Genomic DNA, 17,350 nt, shown 5'->3' on the forward strand with positions numbered 1-17,350 from the left:
CAATGCCAGGGGATGGCAAAGACCAATCCTGAAAACACTGAGACCCTTGATCTAAATCTAGATGTGTCTGAAGCGCACATACCTCTGGACTTTCCAGTTACCTGACTGTACGTGGGCCAGTAAATCTTCCTGTTTTTTTAAATTGCCTAAGAATACTTGAATTGGGATTTCTGTCATTTGCAACAAAAAGAAACAATGAAAACATGACCAAAAAGCTAAATGACAAGTGTAGGATTAGGAGATAGGGGCTCATAGCTATTTGTGTAGAAAAGACTCTTAGTAGAAATTCTTTCTTATGTTAAGTAGAAATCTGATTTTGTGAATACATAACAATAGAACTTAGTTCTACACAGAGGAATGAAACAATGTACATTCATGGGGACAAACAATAGGTTCTTAGGAGGAGGGTGGCTAGCCCAGCAGGGGGTCCTAAAATCACATCATTATTGAAGGAATAGAAGTTTAGTGAAGGAAATGAAAGCTTAGAAGTGAGAGGGAAAGAAAGAAAAGATCTTTTCACATAACTATCTGCTGTCAACTGGAATAAAATATATTTTATTTTACCATTTCCTTGTTGTTGCCAGAACTAGGAATAGTGGTGTAGGGTTTTACGAAAGCAGATTTTAAATCAATATGAGTAAACGTTTCAACCAATATGGTCTTTCCACAGTATCTGTCATGGGTTACACATGAGTCCCATATGTTGGTTATTTTCTTGGAAGAATCAGTTGACACAAAAATGTTTCAGTCTTTAAATAGAGACTCTCTCTCCCCCGACCTAGTCAATAACCCGGAGCAGGTGACAGTGTTTGTCTGTACAACGTTATATCTGTATGGCCTGGGACAATGTTGTATAAGGGCTTTACAAATGTATGTTCACTAAATAAGTAAATAAAACAATTATTAGCTTTATATCTATCCTCTTCAAAAGCAATTTTCTACCTCTATCGTGATATATTGTGAATGCTTATATAATTGATTCCAATAGTAAAATATTAATTTATACTTTTAAGCTATTGTGATAAGTACATAGCAGGACCTGACCTGTATCTTCTAAGGAGGAATTAAATATTGCCTTATTTACTTTCCATACACTTTATGCAAACTATTAATATTACTATGTCCTGTCACACTGTATCATTTATTTATCTATGCATTTATTTCCCCCAATAAAGCACTCCAAAGAGCACTATGTCTTATCAAACTCCATATGAAAATATTGGGGGTTCTAGCAGGTTCAATAGGATAAGAAAAAGAGATATAGAAAGTTTAGAAAGGAGGAAGCAAGCTAGAACATTTTTTTTAAGAAAATGATATGACTTAGAAAACCCTAAGGAATCTATATACAAACAAACAAAATTAATAATAAAAGTTTAAAAGGTTGCTACAAATAAGATGCTATATCAATTTTAAAAGTAAATTGTGTCACTTGGGGGATGGGTGGAAAAAAAAAAAGTAAATTGTGGCTGGACACCGTGGCTCACACCTATAATCCCAGCACTCTGGAAGGCCAATGCGGGAAGATCACTTGACCAGGAGTTTGAGACCAGCCTGGACAACAAGCAAGACTTCAATTCTACAAAAAAAAAAAAAAAAAAAAAGAAAGAAAGAAAGAAAGAAAGAAACAAAAGAAAGAAAAAGAAAATAAATTAGCCAGGTGTGGTGGCGTGCACCTATAGTCCTAGCCACTCAGGAGGGTGAAGTAGGAGAACCCTTTGAGCCCAGGAATTTGAAGTTATAGTGCTCTATTATTGGGGGCTACTGCTCTCTGGGTGACAAAGTAAACCTAATACTTCTCTAAAAAATAAAGTCTACTAATTAGAAAAAACTAGGAGAAAATAGAGGATAAGCTATGTATATTCTGAGTAAGAAGGATTTCTTAAATGAGACACAACAATAAAGGGAAAGATGGATATGTGACTAAATTAAATTGATTATTTATTGAAAAACACTATAAAGAGAGAGAAACATAAGCTACAGGCTGAGAGAAGATATTTGCAACAATCATGACTGGCAAATGGTCAGTATTAGCATCCAGAATGTACAAAATACTCCTAAAATAAAAAGAAATAGACAAAAATAGGCAAATGGGACTACATCAAACTAAAAGCTGCCTACACAGCAAAGGAAACAACCAATAGAGTGAAGAAAAACCCTGTTACAATGGGAGAAGATATTTGCAAACTATTTATTCGACAAGGGACTAATATCCAGAATACACAAAGAACTCAAGGCCGGGCATGGTTTAATCCTAGCACTCTGGGAGGCCTCGGTGGGAAGAGGTTGAAGTTAGGAGTTCGAGACCAGCCTGAGAAAGAGTGAGACCAAAAATAGAAAAAATTAGCTGGGTGTGGTGGTGTGCATCTGTAGTCCAGTTACTCAGGAGGCTGAGGCAGGAGGATCACTTGATCCCAGGAGTTTGAGTTTGCAGTGAGCTATAATGATGTCATTGCACTCTACCCAGGGCAACAGAGAGAGACTCTGTCTCAAAAAACAAAACAAAACAAAACAAAATGAACTCAACTCCAGAGTGTACACACACCTACACACACACACACAGATCTGATTAAAAAGTAGGCAAAGGATCTGAATAGACATTTCTCAAAGGAAGACATACAAATGGCCAACATATGAAAAAATGCTCAACATCACCAATCATCAGGGAAATGCAAATTAAACCCACAATGAGATATCATCTCACCCAGTTAAAATGACTATCATCAAAAAGACAAAAATAACAAATGCTGGTGAGGATGAAGAGAAAAGGGAACTCTCATACATTGTTGTGGGAATGTATTATAAATTAGTACAGTCATGGAAAACAGTGCAGAGGTTTCCCAAAAAACTAAAAATAGAACTACCGTATATGATCCAGCAATCCCACTACTGGGTATTTATCCAAAGGAAAGGAAATCAGTGTATCAAAGGGATACCTTCACCCCCGTGTTTATTACAGAACTATTCATAATGGCTATTCAACCTAAATGTCCATCGACAGATGAATGGATAAAGAAAATGTGGTATATAGACACAATAGAATACTATGAAGGCATAAAAAGAATGAAATCATGTCATTTGAGGCAACATGAATGAACCTGGAGGACAATATGTTAAGCAAAATGAATCAGACACAGAAAGATAAATACCACATGTTCTCATTAATATCTAGGTGCTAAACAATTTTTCTTTGAACTCATCAAAGGAAAGAGTAGAAGTGTGGGTATTAGAAGCTGGGAAGGAGGGAGGATGGGGAGAGGCTGGTTAACAAATACAAAATCACAGCTAGATGGGAGGAATGAGTTGTGGTGTTCTGCAGCCCTGTCAGGTGAATGTGGTTGTCTATAATCTATTGTATATTTTTAAAAAGCTAGAAGAGAGGATTTTGAAAGTTCACAACACAAAGAAATTACGAATGTTTGAGGTGATGGATATGCTGATCTTCCTGATTTGATCATTACACACTGTACACACATCAAAATATCAGTCTGTATCCCATAACTATGTACAATTATTATCTGTCAACTAAAAATAAAAGAAAAAAGAGAAAAAGTGAAAAAACCCATCAGGCTGCACACTTTGAATATACACATTTTTTTTGGTCAATTACGCTGCAATAAACCTGAAAAAAGAAAATAAAGAAATAGATAAAACACAAAATTTATAGAAAAATCCAGGCATGAATAGGCAGCCATTTCAGAGGAGAGGACACATGAATGTTCAAGAGACAAATGAAAAGATGTGCGACTTCATTACCACTAATAAAAAACAATAAAAGCACCTCACCCTCTCCAGTTTGACAGAAATTAAAAAGACTGACAATACCACGTGTTGATGAGGATGTGGAACATTCAGAGTTTCACACACTGCTGGATGTGGGGTAAATTAGTACAACCAATTTGGCCTTATTTTGTAATGTTGAAAATGCATTCGGCCCATGACCCAGGAATATTCACTCCTAAGTATACATACTACAGAGAAATTCAATTCATTCACTTATTTATTTATTTTCCTTCTTTTCTTTTCTTTCTTTCTTTCTTTCTCTCTCTCTCTTTCTTGCTTGCTTTCTCTCTCTCTCTCTCTCTCTCTCTCTCTCTTTCTCTCTTGTTATGCTCTGTGGCCCCAGCTAGAGTGCCGTGGCATCATCACCGCTCACAGCAACCTCAAACTCCTGGGCTCAAGTGATCTTCCTGCCTCAGCCTCCTGAGTAGCTGGGACTACTGATGCTCGCAGCACAGCCAGCTTATTTTTCTATTTTTTGTAGAGACAGGGTCTCTGTCTGTTTCCCAGGCTGGTCTTGAACTCCTGGCCTCAAGGGATCTCCCCGCCTCGGCCTCCCAAAGCACTGGAATTATAGGCATGAGCCACCACACCTGGCCTGAAGTTCTCCTCCTTAAAATGGGATGTGGGAACATGTGTGTCTGTTTTATTCGACTATTTTTATCTAAATTATATATTACCACACTTACACATATGATAGATCTCTCAAATAAAGTTTAAAAAAATCTATGAAGTTCATGGGGGAAGTTTATTATTTTACATACACATGGATACACACACAGACACTGCAGCCCAGGAAGTCAGGGTTTATGGGTGTTGTAGGGGAGGAAAGTTTTCTTTTCCTCACTCATTGCTAAGTTTGTGTCTGAGGCACCTATAGCAAAAGACAGATTAGTAAAAGAAAAGCATAAAAAATTTATTTAATAGAAGTTATACATGACATGAGAGTCTTCAGAAATGAAGACCCAAAGAAACAGGGAAACCTGTGTATTTTTAGACTTAAGTTTGACAAAGAAGTGGCTAGTCCTGTACAAGTATAATTAGACAAAAGGCGATATGATCTAATGGAAATAAACCTGGTGGGGGGCGGGGAGGGTGGAATTTAGCAAGTCCTGTGTGTTCAGATTTTTCTCCATGTCCCTGTGTCTTCAGATATAGAGATGTTCCTTTCCTCCAGGTATAGGGAGGGTACTTGCGGGATGAAGATTTTATGACCTGCTTCAGGAGAGAAAGGCGACAGTGACCTTCCGTTTCTGCTGTCTTCTTAAATGCTAAGGTGCCATATTTTGGGGTAACACGTCCTGAAATCCATCTGTGAGAGCTGGAGGAAAATGTAAAATGTTCACAACTGGCAGGAGAATTTCTTTCAGAGAGAGAACTGTCTTCATTCTGTAGGAAAACGATAAGCCTCTTTAGGGGCTGGATTTTAAAGAGCTTGGTAAGCAAACAGTTTAATGATTTTACATTAAAAATGAAGAAATTCAGGGATAGAGAAGAGCCAAGAGGCGTGGGGCGGAGAGGAGGGTGGGAGGGAGAAACCAAGTCACCCAGCTGGGGCTGGCCCTGTGCAAAATTTGCTGGGGGTTGGAGTGGGGAAGGATCTTTTTAGAAATAGTGACATGCAATATTTAATGTTAAGGCTTTTGAATGTCTGCAACATGGATTCCCTGGTCATCTCACATCTTCAGCACATGGTCACACACAGATGCTAAATGTGGTTGGGGAAAAAGGGAGAAGCATGTGAGGACCCAGAAGCATCAGGAACAAAGGCTGAGATGAGAGAAATGCCCAGAAATTGGCAAAAATCTTGCAGCTGGCATAGGACTTTGCAGGAATACGCAATCTCAGGCTTGGGTTAATTTATCTGAATTCCACAAGACAGAGTGGCTTTGGTTGGGTCTAGAATACATATGTGTCTGTACAAGCAATATGCAAACTATTCTTCTGTCAACTTCAACTTAAATGAATATGCTAAACGAAGGTGCTAGCAAATGCATATGCTAGAAAATGTCTTGAATTCTTGGCAGGTATAAATAAATGGAGGGAATGCTTCTTTACTGTGTTTAATATTAATGGAAGTAGCTTTTAAAGTATAATGCTCAAAAGGGCTTAAGTATTAATAATTAAATTGTGCTTTTCCCTCTTTTCTTGTAATACAAGACTATAAGAAATAAAGAGAATCCGAAATGTGTAGGCTCAGTTCTGTTTAGGGCAACAATTCCAGTGTGGTAGGATGTTGTCATTATGCTGTGGTCAGACTGTGCTGAAACATAATCTGCAATGTGGTGGTATTGAGAGATGAGGTTTGGGGGAGGTGACTGGGTCATAAGCACACCACCCTTATGAATGGGATTAACGTCCTTACAAAAGACGCCTGAGGGAGTGTGCTTCCCTTCTTCCATCATGTGAGGACGCAGGTAGATGGCACCACCTTTGAAGCAGAGAGAAAGCCTTCACCAGATACTGAATCTGCTGGCACCTTGATCTTGGACTTTCCAGCCTCCAGAAGTGTGAACAATAAATTTCTGTTTATAAATTACCTAGTCTAAGGTATTTTGTTACAGCAGCACTAATGGACTAAGACACATTACTTTCCAAGGTTTGTACCCAGAATCTAATCACTTCTTAACTTCTTTCCTGTTACCACCCCACAACTCCTCACTGCAGTGTCTTGCCTGGAGTCCTGCAATCACCTCTTAAGTGGTTCTCTTGCTTCTAACCTTGTCATCCTTGCTGTCTATTCTCAGTATGTGGTCAGAGTGATCCTTTTAAAACATATAAATCCGATTGTTGCACTCCTCAGCTCAAATCCCTGCAATAGCTGCCCATGGCAATCAGAGGAACAGCCAAAGTCATTTACGATGGTCCCCAAGGCCCCCACAGGCTGCCTCCCTATAATTCTCCTGTCACTGACTCTCCAGCCTTACTGGCCAGACAGATGTTTCTCCACCCTGCTAGGCCTGCTCCTGTCTTAGGGCCTTCAGTCTAGATTGTTCCTCTTTCTGTTCTTTGCCCAGAACTCTACTTGCTAAACTCCCTCACCTCCTTCAAGTCTTTGTTTAAATGAGGCCAACTGTGACCACCCCATTAAACACAGCAACATATGACCCTGCTCCCCTCCACCCCTTTACCCTGCTGAGTTTTTCTATTTTTCTATGCATTTATCATCACCTAACATAATAATATTATTAAAAAAATTTTTTTGTTTGTTTATGTCTTCCCCTGGCAGAGTGCAGGCTCCATGAGGGGGAAGGATTTGGTTTATTTGTTAATTGATGTATATCCCAAGCACCTAGAATAGTGCTTTATAAATAATAGCCCGTCAATAAATATTTACTGAATGTTGAATCAATCTTCGAGAGCGAAAGTACTGTCTCCCCAAGTATAATCTGGGGAGTGCCACTTCTGAAGGATGAACACAGGACAGCTAAGCTTCATGTCCCCTCCTTGAAAATCGACAAGAGTTCCCACTAGTGTAATTTTGTGATCTCTGTGAAGATCAAAGCTTGCTTTACAGGATACTCAGAGAGAGGACCAACCATGATGAAAAAATGTTTAGAAATGCAATGAAAGTTGCAGAAATGGGACATTAGGATCACAAGAAAAGAGCCTGGTGAATAGGGGCAAATACATACTTTAGTCCTATAAATCGGCAGTCCCCAACCTTTTTGGCACCAGGGACCGGTTTCATGGAAGAAATTGTTCCATGGATGGGGGTGGGCGTGGGTGGGGAGGTGGGGGCGGGGTGGGGAGGCAGAGCTCAGGCAGTGATGCACCGCTGGGTTCCTAACAGGCCATGGACTAGTACTGGGCTGCGGCCCGAGGGTTGGGGACTGCAGCTATAAATAATGGATTTCACTGTCCACTCAGCATTCGGGGCTGGCCAGTCTAATGTGCTGACAGAAGGCCATGCAGGCTCAGAACAACGAGCTGGGTCATGAGAACTTAAGTGAGAAGAGAAGAGACAGTCATGAGTTTGGCTGGCTGCATTGATTGCCAGGAAATCATCCATCCATTCATTCCAAAACATTGTTGTGCTTGGTACCGCCATTGGCCCTGGGAATCGGGCTGCAGAACAGAGACTGAAGAGTAAGGTAAAGATATAAGAATTGAGGGAAATTCCAAATGGTCTCCAAGACAAATACAAAGTCTGGGCTTGAAGGATTAACACTCTGTAGCTCCTTGAAGCCTAAGGTGACAGTGGCATCAGCAACAACACCCCTGGTGGGTTGGGGTGGAGGCTGGAGAGGGCAGGCCCAAATGTCTCAGGACACCCAAAGGCTCCAGGGGCATCAGGTGAGGCTCTAGCTGGCTCTTTTTTTTCACTTTGCAGCCAACCCGTGGATACTGGCAGCATAGGATTTTGTCTATCTTTATATTCTTAAGCATTATCGTCAGTCACACTTTATCATTCATAGGACACTTCTTTGGCAATAGTAACTACTTGGAAGATAGCCAAAGAAGCAGGAAGTAAGAAAAAAAAAAAAAGACTCTGCATGTCCAGGATAGCATGATATGGAGTTTTATCTACTTGAAATCGAAGTGCTTCACTTCTTTAAGAATGCCTTAGGCACTCTGCCAAAGCCTAGTGATGCTACAGCATTCTGTCAAGTTCCCCAGATCATAGGAGAACCAAAGCAGCAGGAAAGGCAGTGAGTGACAACTGAGATACGAGAGCAGAAGAGGAGGTGGAAAAACTAGAGAGCAGACACAGTGGTTGAGAAAGTGTACTTCCCTGGGTGTAGATTAATGCAAGGACAAACTCTGGACCAGTCAATGGACTCCAAGACATCACTGTATTGTGAGATGGCTTCTTGTTCACCATAATGCCTGAGCTATCAATAATAATTCAGCTAAGATCACTAACTCCAGTTAACTCTGCAGGGACATATGCAATGCATTTTAGAAAGATCTCCTTCCCAAAAGACTCAGGGTAAAAATAAAATGTTAGCACAGCTAAGCAGAGTTCACTAATAGTTTTTGAATTACTTTGTGACAGTTTATTTCACATGTAATCTTTCATTCAGTTCTTATACTAGCTGCAAGATATTTTTATTCTTATTCCCACTTTACAGAGGAGGAAGCTGAGGCTTGGTGAGGTTAATCGATTTGCTCAAAGTCCCCAAACCAGTAAAAGGCAGTACTGGTCTTCAGCCCAGTTTTGTTTTGCTCTAAAGGCTGGGTTCTTTAGATTTTCATTAGCTGTCCCTCTTCTACATTTCTGGCTCAAGGGTTGACTGTTTGGAACTTGTACAAAGTCATATTTATAAATATTATTCTGCATATTTTTATTTAATGGAACTGTGTTAGCAGGTTTTGTTTCTCCATCCAGTTCTCAGTAACTCGTTTCTGATCTGCATTTCTCATAAGGAGTTTCTTGCAGAGGTTGGTATATTATCTTGGATTGTTTTGTGTTTGGACATGTCAGCATCTCCCTGATGTATGTATGTAGGCAAGCACACTGAGATGATTTGTGTTGATTTACAGCAAATGACTAAATGATACAGTACTCTTAAGGAAAAAAATGCTGTGACTCAGCACTGATAGTTAAATCTGGTAGGTGTTCAGTTATATTAGTTTCTTCACTTTCTGAACATATACAAATATAAAAACAATGTTTAACTGTCATCCCAAGCTTGGAAAATATGTTAGGTAGGCAGGCAGCAGTATATGTTCTAAGCAAACACAGATCAATTGAGCTAAAACAGGAAGAAATGAAGCACCGATTGCAAAAGCTAAATTCGCTAAGATTTTGTGGATGATGCCTAAAGAAACTGCTCAGAAAACACGGTGGTTCCTATCATGGGTCAATTTTGACTATTTTCCAGATCAGCTATTAAATGTTAAGCTTGGAGTTTAATGTCCTATGTAGGCAAAAATTTCTGCTGTTTTCCTGAAGGTGGACTCCTAGTATAATAAAAAGATTTGTGTATAATTAAAAAAACAGTGGAATGCCCAAGCTTGAATCCTACTTTTGCTCTTTACTAGCTGGATAAACTAGCTGCAGGTTACAAGAAACTTTGCATTCTTATGAATAAAAATGGACATGATGAAATAGTAATATAAATGATAATACCACCTGCCCTTCCAACCTCATGGAATTTTTGGGAGGATCAAAGGGGATGATGTAAATGAATAAGCTCTGTGAATATGCTGTATCATTACAGCATATTTTATTTTCACATAGGTTATATCATTATAGATGGTTTTAATTCAGTTTTGTTGGTGATTATCTTTGGTTGAATCTAGACTGAATGTATCATTAGAATTTTACCTTCTTGAGAGGTTATACCTTTATAAGCTTTGAGGATGGCTCCAATTCAGTTTTATTGTTTGATTATCTTAGGATAGGTCTGGATTGGCATGTGGCTGGCATTGAGTTTTTAATCAGTCCATGGTAACATGCAGTCTTGTGATGCCAAGATCTTTTTCAGGTTTTGTGCCTGGCCTTTAATTTTATTTATTTTTATTTTTATTTTATTTATTTATTTTTTTTGAGACAGAGTTTCAGTCTGTTGCCTGGGCTAGAGTGCCATGGAGTCAGCCTAGCTCACAGCAACCTCAAACTCCTGGGCTGAAGCAATCCTCCTGCCTCAGCCTCCCAAGTAGCTGGGACTACAGACATGCGCCACCATGCCCAGCTAATTTTTCTATATATATTTTTAACTGTCCATATAATTTCTTTCTATTTTTAGTAGAGACGGGGTCTCACTCTTGCTCAGGCTGGTCTCGAACTCCTGAGCTCAAACAATCCACCCACCTCGGCCTCCCAGAGTGCTAGGATTACAGGCGTGAGCCACTGTGCCTGGCCTGGCCTTTAATTTTAGACCAGTCCTCAGGATGTGCAGTGGATCTCCTGGATGATGTCACACTCTGAGCATGGCTTCATAAAGGAGATTAAAAACACTGACCTTGATATTGAGCCTCATTCTACTGCAGATAGAAAACAGGTGAGACAGGGTGCCTGTGTTATCCCTCTTACCATCTCATTTTTGCTCAGTAAATGTAACACCTCATCCACAAAAATCACAAGCCTGTATCAGGTGTGTGGGCAGGCTCCTTGACAAAGAGAGAAATGCTTTGTTTTAGAAGAGGCAAAGCATAATGATGACAAGTCCAGACTCTAGAATCAGACAGACATGTTTTACTTAACCTCCTAAATACAACCAAGTTACTTAATTTCTCTTAACCTCAGTTTTTTGATCTGTAAAATAGAGACTATTACAAACACCACATCGGTTATTGTCACTGCTAAAGGAAGAAACTTTTGTAAAGTTATATCTAACATGATTAATATTATGAATCCACAATTGACAGAGGCTGGAAACAGAGATACAGATGAAGGAAAAGATAGCAATGCGTCCCTGGCACAGCTGTTACACATCTCAGAATCATATAAATAGCTTCTCCAAAGCCTTTTTAATTCATCTACAGTGTAACTGGTCCACTGTTTGTATTGTGCCATCTAATAGTTCTTTTAGTATTAATTGTACTACAGTATCAATAGAACAGCACTATTAAGTTTTAAGTTCTGTGACATTTTGTTTTTAAGATCTAAGCATAGTTACTGCATTTTTAAAAGAAAATTTTAAACTAGGTTATAGTCTGTGTTTTGTTGGGGAGACAAAAAATAAAACCCTGTGTAGGGGTAATATTCTTTTTTTTTTTTTTTGCCTATGTGAAAACTATTCTTTGAAGTCTCAAGAGAGCATAGCTTTGTCTGTAGAAAATTATGAATGGTTTGAGGCGTTTGCTTCAGAAATATTACCCAAAGTGTCCCATTTCTGTTTTCTGACAATTCACAGTTTAGTGTTGATTTTTTTAAACAATGCCCGCAAGTCCGTTTTGCTCTCAAAAAAAATTTTTTTTTTTTTTGAAACAGAGTCTGTTCCTTGAGCTAAAGTCCCCAGACGTCAGCCTAACTTACAGCAACCTCAAACTCCTGGGCTCAAGTGATTCTCCTGCCTCAGTCTCCCAAGTAGGTGGGACCACAGGCCTGCGCCACCACACCCGGCTAATTTTTTTCTATCTTTAGTAGAGATGGGGTCTCGCTCTTGCTCAGGCTGGTCTCGAACTCCTGAACTCAAGCGATCCTCCCGCTTCGGCCTCCCAGAGTGCTAAGATTACAGGTGTGAGCCACTGCGCCCCACCCCTCAAATATCTCATTTAAGCTATCATCTTGCTGAAGATAAGATGAACATTGCTTCAACTCTGGCCATTTTCCACGACTGTATGATATTTAATGAATCTGTCTAGCCTACTAATTCTCAAGTGTATACCTGTGTGTGTGTGTGTGTGTGTGTGTGTGTGTGTGGTGTGAATGTGCTTGTGATTAGCAGAAACTGTCACCTGGTGGTGGCCTCCTATAAAATCTCCACCGGGTCAGGGAGTGGTGGTGGGGACAATTTTTTTTTTAGGGGACATGGGTTGAAAAACTCTGGCCTGGCAATGCAATGTTCTTTGCTTCTTGGTGGTGATGAAACTCCCCAAGAAGGCAAGAGCGAGGCGTGAGCCTCAGAGAGGAATTTGTTGCTACTGTTTGACAGGCCTTCAGTTTAACTTGAAGCTGGAGGCTACAGTGACAAAGTCTGTCCAAAAGTCATTGCCTGCCTGTTTGGGTGCTCCACCAGCTAATCCTTGAGTAAGGAGCAGCTCCCAGCTGTTTCCTGGTGGATGGGCGGGGGACACATGAGTTCACTTTTCTCTGGTGTTCTACCCCTCAGCCCATAGTACTGCCTTCCTGAACGCCTTTTTCATCAACAAGCGTGCTGCAGTTCCTGGAACGGATCTTCCAAATTTGCGTTTCCCAAAATGTATCAATAAATTGAAGAAGTTTCCCAAGGAACAGTGATACAAGGGGGTCTGAGGGCAGATAAGTGGTGAAGGGGCAAGGGTACCCTTTTTTAGGACCCATGGCATGCAAATAACTTATTAGAATGTATATGACAGTAAACACTGTTTCTTACAGGGGTAAAATAATTCTCAGTCATAACAGACGGAAGTGACCAGAAGCTACCAGCCCGCTATTTTTGCTTGCGTGACACACAGCGTGTCAGATGAGGATGTGGGTAGGAAACTATGCCTTGACCAGGGGACGGTGAAGAAGGCGGGAACCTGGGCGCTGCAGGGGTCTCCTGCGGCTTCCAGCCACTGGCAGATGAACTCTGTGCGGCTTGAAAGGAAAGCGCAGGAACTCTTAGCCGGCGCGGGGACCCGGAGGAGGGTGCCGCGACTGCGGCGAAACCAAAACAGGGCGGGGCAGGGCGGGGAGGGGGGTGCTCCCTAGTGGCAGGCGCCTGCCTGGGCGGGCGGGGAGGGAGGACACCGAGCTCGGGAGAAGGAAGAGGCGCCTCCCGCGGCCGGGGGCTGTGCGCCACCAGCCGCAGGGCGAGGCGGGGGCGCCCACTGGCGTCGCCTTCCCTCTCCCGATCGGCCTCGGCTCAGGCCGGGCAGGGCGGGCCGGGTGGCGCTCGGGGGCCGGGCTCCGAGTCCCCAGTTTTCCTCCCTCCTTCCCCCTCTCGGGGCCGTCCCGAGCGGCCGAGCCAATGGGCGCCGAGAGGAGGGGAGCGGGAAGCGGAGCGCGCTCGGCCCGGCCCTCCTACGGCGCCGGTGGCCGCCGCGCCAACGCCAACGCCAAGTTTGCGCCGCTGGAGTTTGCGCCGGTTCGCGTCCCCCGGCCTCCGGCTCGGTCCTCCGCCATCCAGCCGGCCGCGCGCCCCTCGGTGCAGCCACTCGAGAGCAGCAGGGCGGGAGGACGCCGAGCAGGGCGGTGCGGGCTGGGGCCGGGGCAGCCGCCTCCCGAAGATGCAGGATGGCAGCAGAGCCGCCGCCGCCCAGCCTCTCCTACCGCACCACGGGCTCCACCTGTCTGCACCCGCTCAGCGAGCTCCTGGGCATCCCGCTGGACCAGGTAAGCGGCCGCGCCAGCGCAGGGGCCCCAGCGATCGCCGGCGTCGAGCCGCGGGAGACTGTTGTCCACTCCGCACCCCCTCCGCCCCCATACCATATTTTACAGCTACAAGCTAGACAGGTGGGCTTTTTTGTTTTTTGAGTTGGTGTTAATGTTTTTCTCCTTTAAAATATTGCTACACTCTACACAGCAAGGTCAACTGAACTTTTTCTTTCTTTTTTTTTTTTTTTTAAAGTTTGGATTGCCTCGTTTCCTGTAATCAAGCTCTGAAATAGTCTAATAAAAGAATCCAGTGTTTCTTCCATTAGTGTTGTCAAGTCATTATTATTTTTAATTCAGATGACCCCACTTAAAAAAAATAAGCCTGGGCCCAGCGCGGTGGCTCACACCGGTAATCCTAGCACTCTGGGAGGCCGAGGCGGGAGGTTCTCTTCAAGTCCGGAGTTCAAGATCAGTCTAAGGAAGAGCGAGACCCCATTTCTACTAAAAATAGAAAAATTAGCTGGGCATGGTGGCACATGCCTGTAGTCCCAGCTACTCGGGAGGCTGAGGCAGGAGGATCGTTTGAGCCCAGGAGTTTGAGGTTGCTGTGAGCTAGGCTGACGCCACGGCACTCTAGCCAGGGCGACAGAGTGAGACTCTGTCTGAGAAAAAAAAAAAAAAAAAAGCCTGATTAATCTGTAGCTTTGGTCTATAGATTTTGAATGAGAGACCTGGGTTTTGAGAGTTCTGTGATGAGACTTGTTCAATCAGGGTGACAGTTGTTTTGTACCTTGTGAGAAACTCCTAGGAAAGGGAGGAGGGACATACTAGGATCCTTGGGTTTTCTGAGGGCTTTAGTCTCTTCAGTTGGCTTATCCTTGGAGTTCAACGCTGCTGAGTAGAACAGGTCAGTTGGAGGAGAGGAACCCTGGTGAAGTTATTTGGACTGTCCAGGAATTGCCAGCTACCATTAAAATTAAAAATGGCAACTATAGTAATTCCTGGTAAGAAGTCTTCCTGAAGATTGAGGCTGGCTTACTTATTTTCTTGTCTCGTTAGGTGCTGCAGGCTAGATCTGCTGTGTACTTAGTAGTGACTCCATGAATATATATTGATTTAAATAGGATTGAGCAGAGTACACAGGAGGAGGACCCACTGCACTCCTGTTCTGTTTCATGCTGAGTTTTTGCCCAGTTTTCTTGCCCTTCCTCTCACTAGTGCCCTTTTTTTTTTTTCTTTTCTCCTAACAAGAGCATACCTGCTGCCCTTTCCACTCACATTCCTTCAGCAATGAGGAAGTGAGACCTGGACGTTTGCCTTACTCAGTTACTGTTTACTGAGCCAGCCTGCTACCTGGCTCACTCCAAGGATCTGACTTGGAACTCCACCTGATGTGACCGTTGCCTTCTCATCACTTGCAAAATCCAGAAAGTCAGGGACTTAGGAGAGGTCTCAGATGCCAGGGCATTTGTGCTTTTTGTAAATTACTGTTTAGTTTGTAGTGAAGACGGGAGAGACCCAGGCAGAGACAGAATAGAAAATTCTTTAGCTCTGACACTAAATATAACTCATAGCTGAGTTTCCTTAAGGGGAGTTTGTTTTGTACTTAACCTCTCTGCACCCCATCAGAATTTATTTTAATTGCATTTTCTCTTTTAAGCTATTCTACACAGCTAGAAAGAAGAATCCAGAGAGGTTTTTTTGTATGGAAAGGGATAGATTGTTAAAGAACCATGGCAAGTTAGAACTGGGAAGTGCTGGTATAATGTTATCATGTCTTTAACTGCATCCTCCCCCACCCCTAATCTCCTGGATTTCTGTAAAGATAACCTGGGTGTCTTTTTTTTTTTTTTTTGAGACAGAGTCTCGCTTTGTTGCCCAGGCTAGAGTGAGTGCCGTGGTGTCAGCCTAGCTCACAGCAACCTCAAACTTCTGGGCTTAAGCAATTCTTCTGCCTCAGCCTCCTGAGTAGCTGGGACTACAGGCATGGGCCACCATGCCCGGCTAATTTTTTTTTTTTAATATATATTTTTAGTTGGCCAGATAATTTCTTTCTATTTTTAGTAGAGACGGGGTCTCGCTCTTGCTCAGGCTGGTCTCCAACTCCTGACCTCTAGTGATCCACCTGCCTCAGCCTCCCAGAGTGCTAGGATTACAGGCGTGAGCCACCCTACCCGGCCTTAACCTGGGTTTTAATTTATAAAAAGGAATAAAAAAGCCTTAGGGATGTTTAAGATTGGGAGGGGGGAGGGATTTCTGGGATGAACTGAAGGAAAAATGTTGGTCATAGACCGGAGCATCTGGGGTCTCTTAGATCTTAGGTCAGTCTGACCACCAGCAGGAGCAAGTCTGAATGACCCTTGGTAGGAGAAGCTCTTACAAGACGATGCCCCAGGTAACTCACTGTAGGCTGGAGGAATGTCTGAAACCGTGAATAATGTGGTTTGAGTCTAAACTGTGGCTTGAGGGTTTGGAAGCTTGGTATGTTTTTCTCCTTCACATTTTTAAGGTTTTTTTTTAAGGGCTTAGATGTCAGACTGACCTGGGTGCAATTCCTGCTCTGCCTGCAAACTTCCTTTGTGACTGCCGGCTGGTACTCTAACCTCGCAGAGCCTCGGCATCCTCATGTGTAAGATGGAAGTTGGCAAGAAGACCTACATTTTGGGGTTGAGAAATTTTATATAGATATAAAATGCCCTATGTTAGGAAGGTCCTTGTATCAGACAGGGTCCTGGCAGGAAACAGTTCAACTCAATTGGTTGAAATGAACAGACTTTAATGAATGACTTAGAGGGCTGTGGGCAAGGTTAAAAGAATCAGCAAAGGATATTGAAATGCTTAGACCAAGGGCTGGAAGGGGAAAGGAAGGAAGTTCATTGACATTGCCCAGTGAGAGCTGGACCTATCCCCTGCCAGGATGGAACAGTGGGCCAACAGAGGGAGAACCTCAGCCCTTCTTCCCACCCTGCAGCTCTTCCATCTCTTGCCAGTGGCCCCCAAGGGTGCCTAGCACAGGGTGCCTGGGTGAATTGGCCTGCAGGGGCCCCTCCTGGGGCACAGAACGGGGAAGGGAAAGGTGGAGCCAGATCTGGCAGGGCAACCCAAGGATAAGAGCACAGTCTTAGATACATGTTTGCCCCTGTCCCATTAAAGAGTGACTTTTATTGGCCTGGGATATGCTCAAAATTATAAAATATATATCTGAAGTTACCCAAATAGTTCTTCATATGCCACTGAAGGACACTCAGTCCTTTTCCTAATGTTTTAACATTTCATACGTCTATTCTATTCATAATTCCTGATTGACTACACTGAGCTGAATGTCTTTAGCCTCTGGGCCTCCCAGTGTCAAGTAGTTTATTATCTGCAAAAACGGAACTATCTGGTGAGCTTTCTGCTTTGTGGGTGGAGAACTCTTTCATCATTTTTTATCTGATTCTTCCATTTATCTGTTCTGTTAACTTCTGGGCACCCTTAAATGGGGAAGTCTGTGCAATTATGACTATACTGAGGAAAAGTTTATGGTTTTGGTTTCCAGAGACTTTTGCTAGCCTGACATCCTCCTAAAGATGTCCAACGTAAAATCATCTTATTTACTTAGAGACAGGGCACAGTAATTCAGATACAGAGTAAAGGAAACGCATGATGACTTAGAGTGTGACATGATCCGCCTTTAAACTA

The 17,350-nt window shown here is 42.7% G+C and overlaps 1 protein-coding gene across 1 annotated transcript in view; it reads left to right on the plus strand.

Annotated features, from left to right (window-relative positions):
* The first annotated feature begins 13,588 nt into the window (after nt 1-13,588).
* Nucleotides 13,589-17,350, plus strand: part of MBOAT1 (membrane bound O-acyltransferase domain containing 1) — a 95,175-nt gene continuing 91,413 nt past the window's right edge. Inside the window, exon 1 of the mRNA XM_069493443.1 lies at nt 13,589-13,687. Coding sequence (XP_069349544.1) covers nt 13,589-13,687 — 99 coding nt within the window. The remainder of the gene's footprint in view (nt 13,688-17,350) is intronic.

The sequence above is a fragment of the Eulemur rufifrons genome, chromosome 18 (assembly GCF_041146395.1).
Source record: "Eulemur rufifrons isolate Redbay chromosome 18, OSU_ERuf_1, whole genome shotgun sequence".
Lineage (NCBI taxonomy): Eukaryota > Metazoa > Chordata > Mammalia > Primates > Lemuridae > Eulemur > Eulemur rufifrons.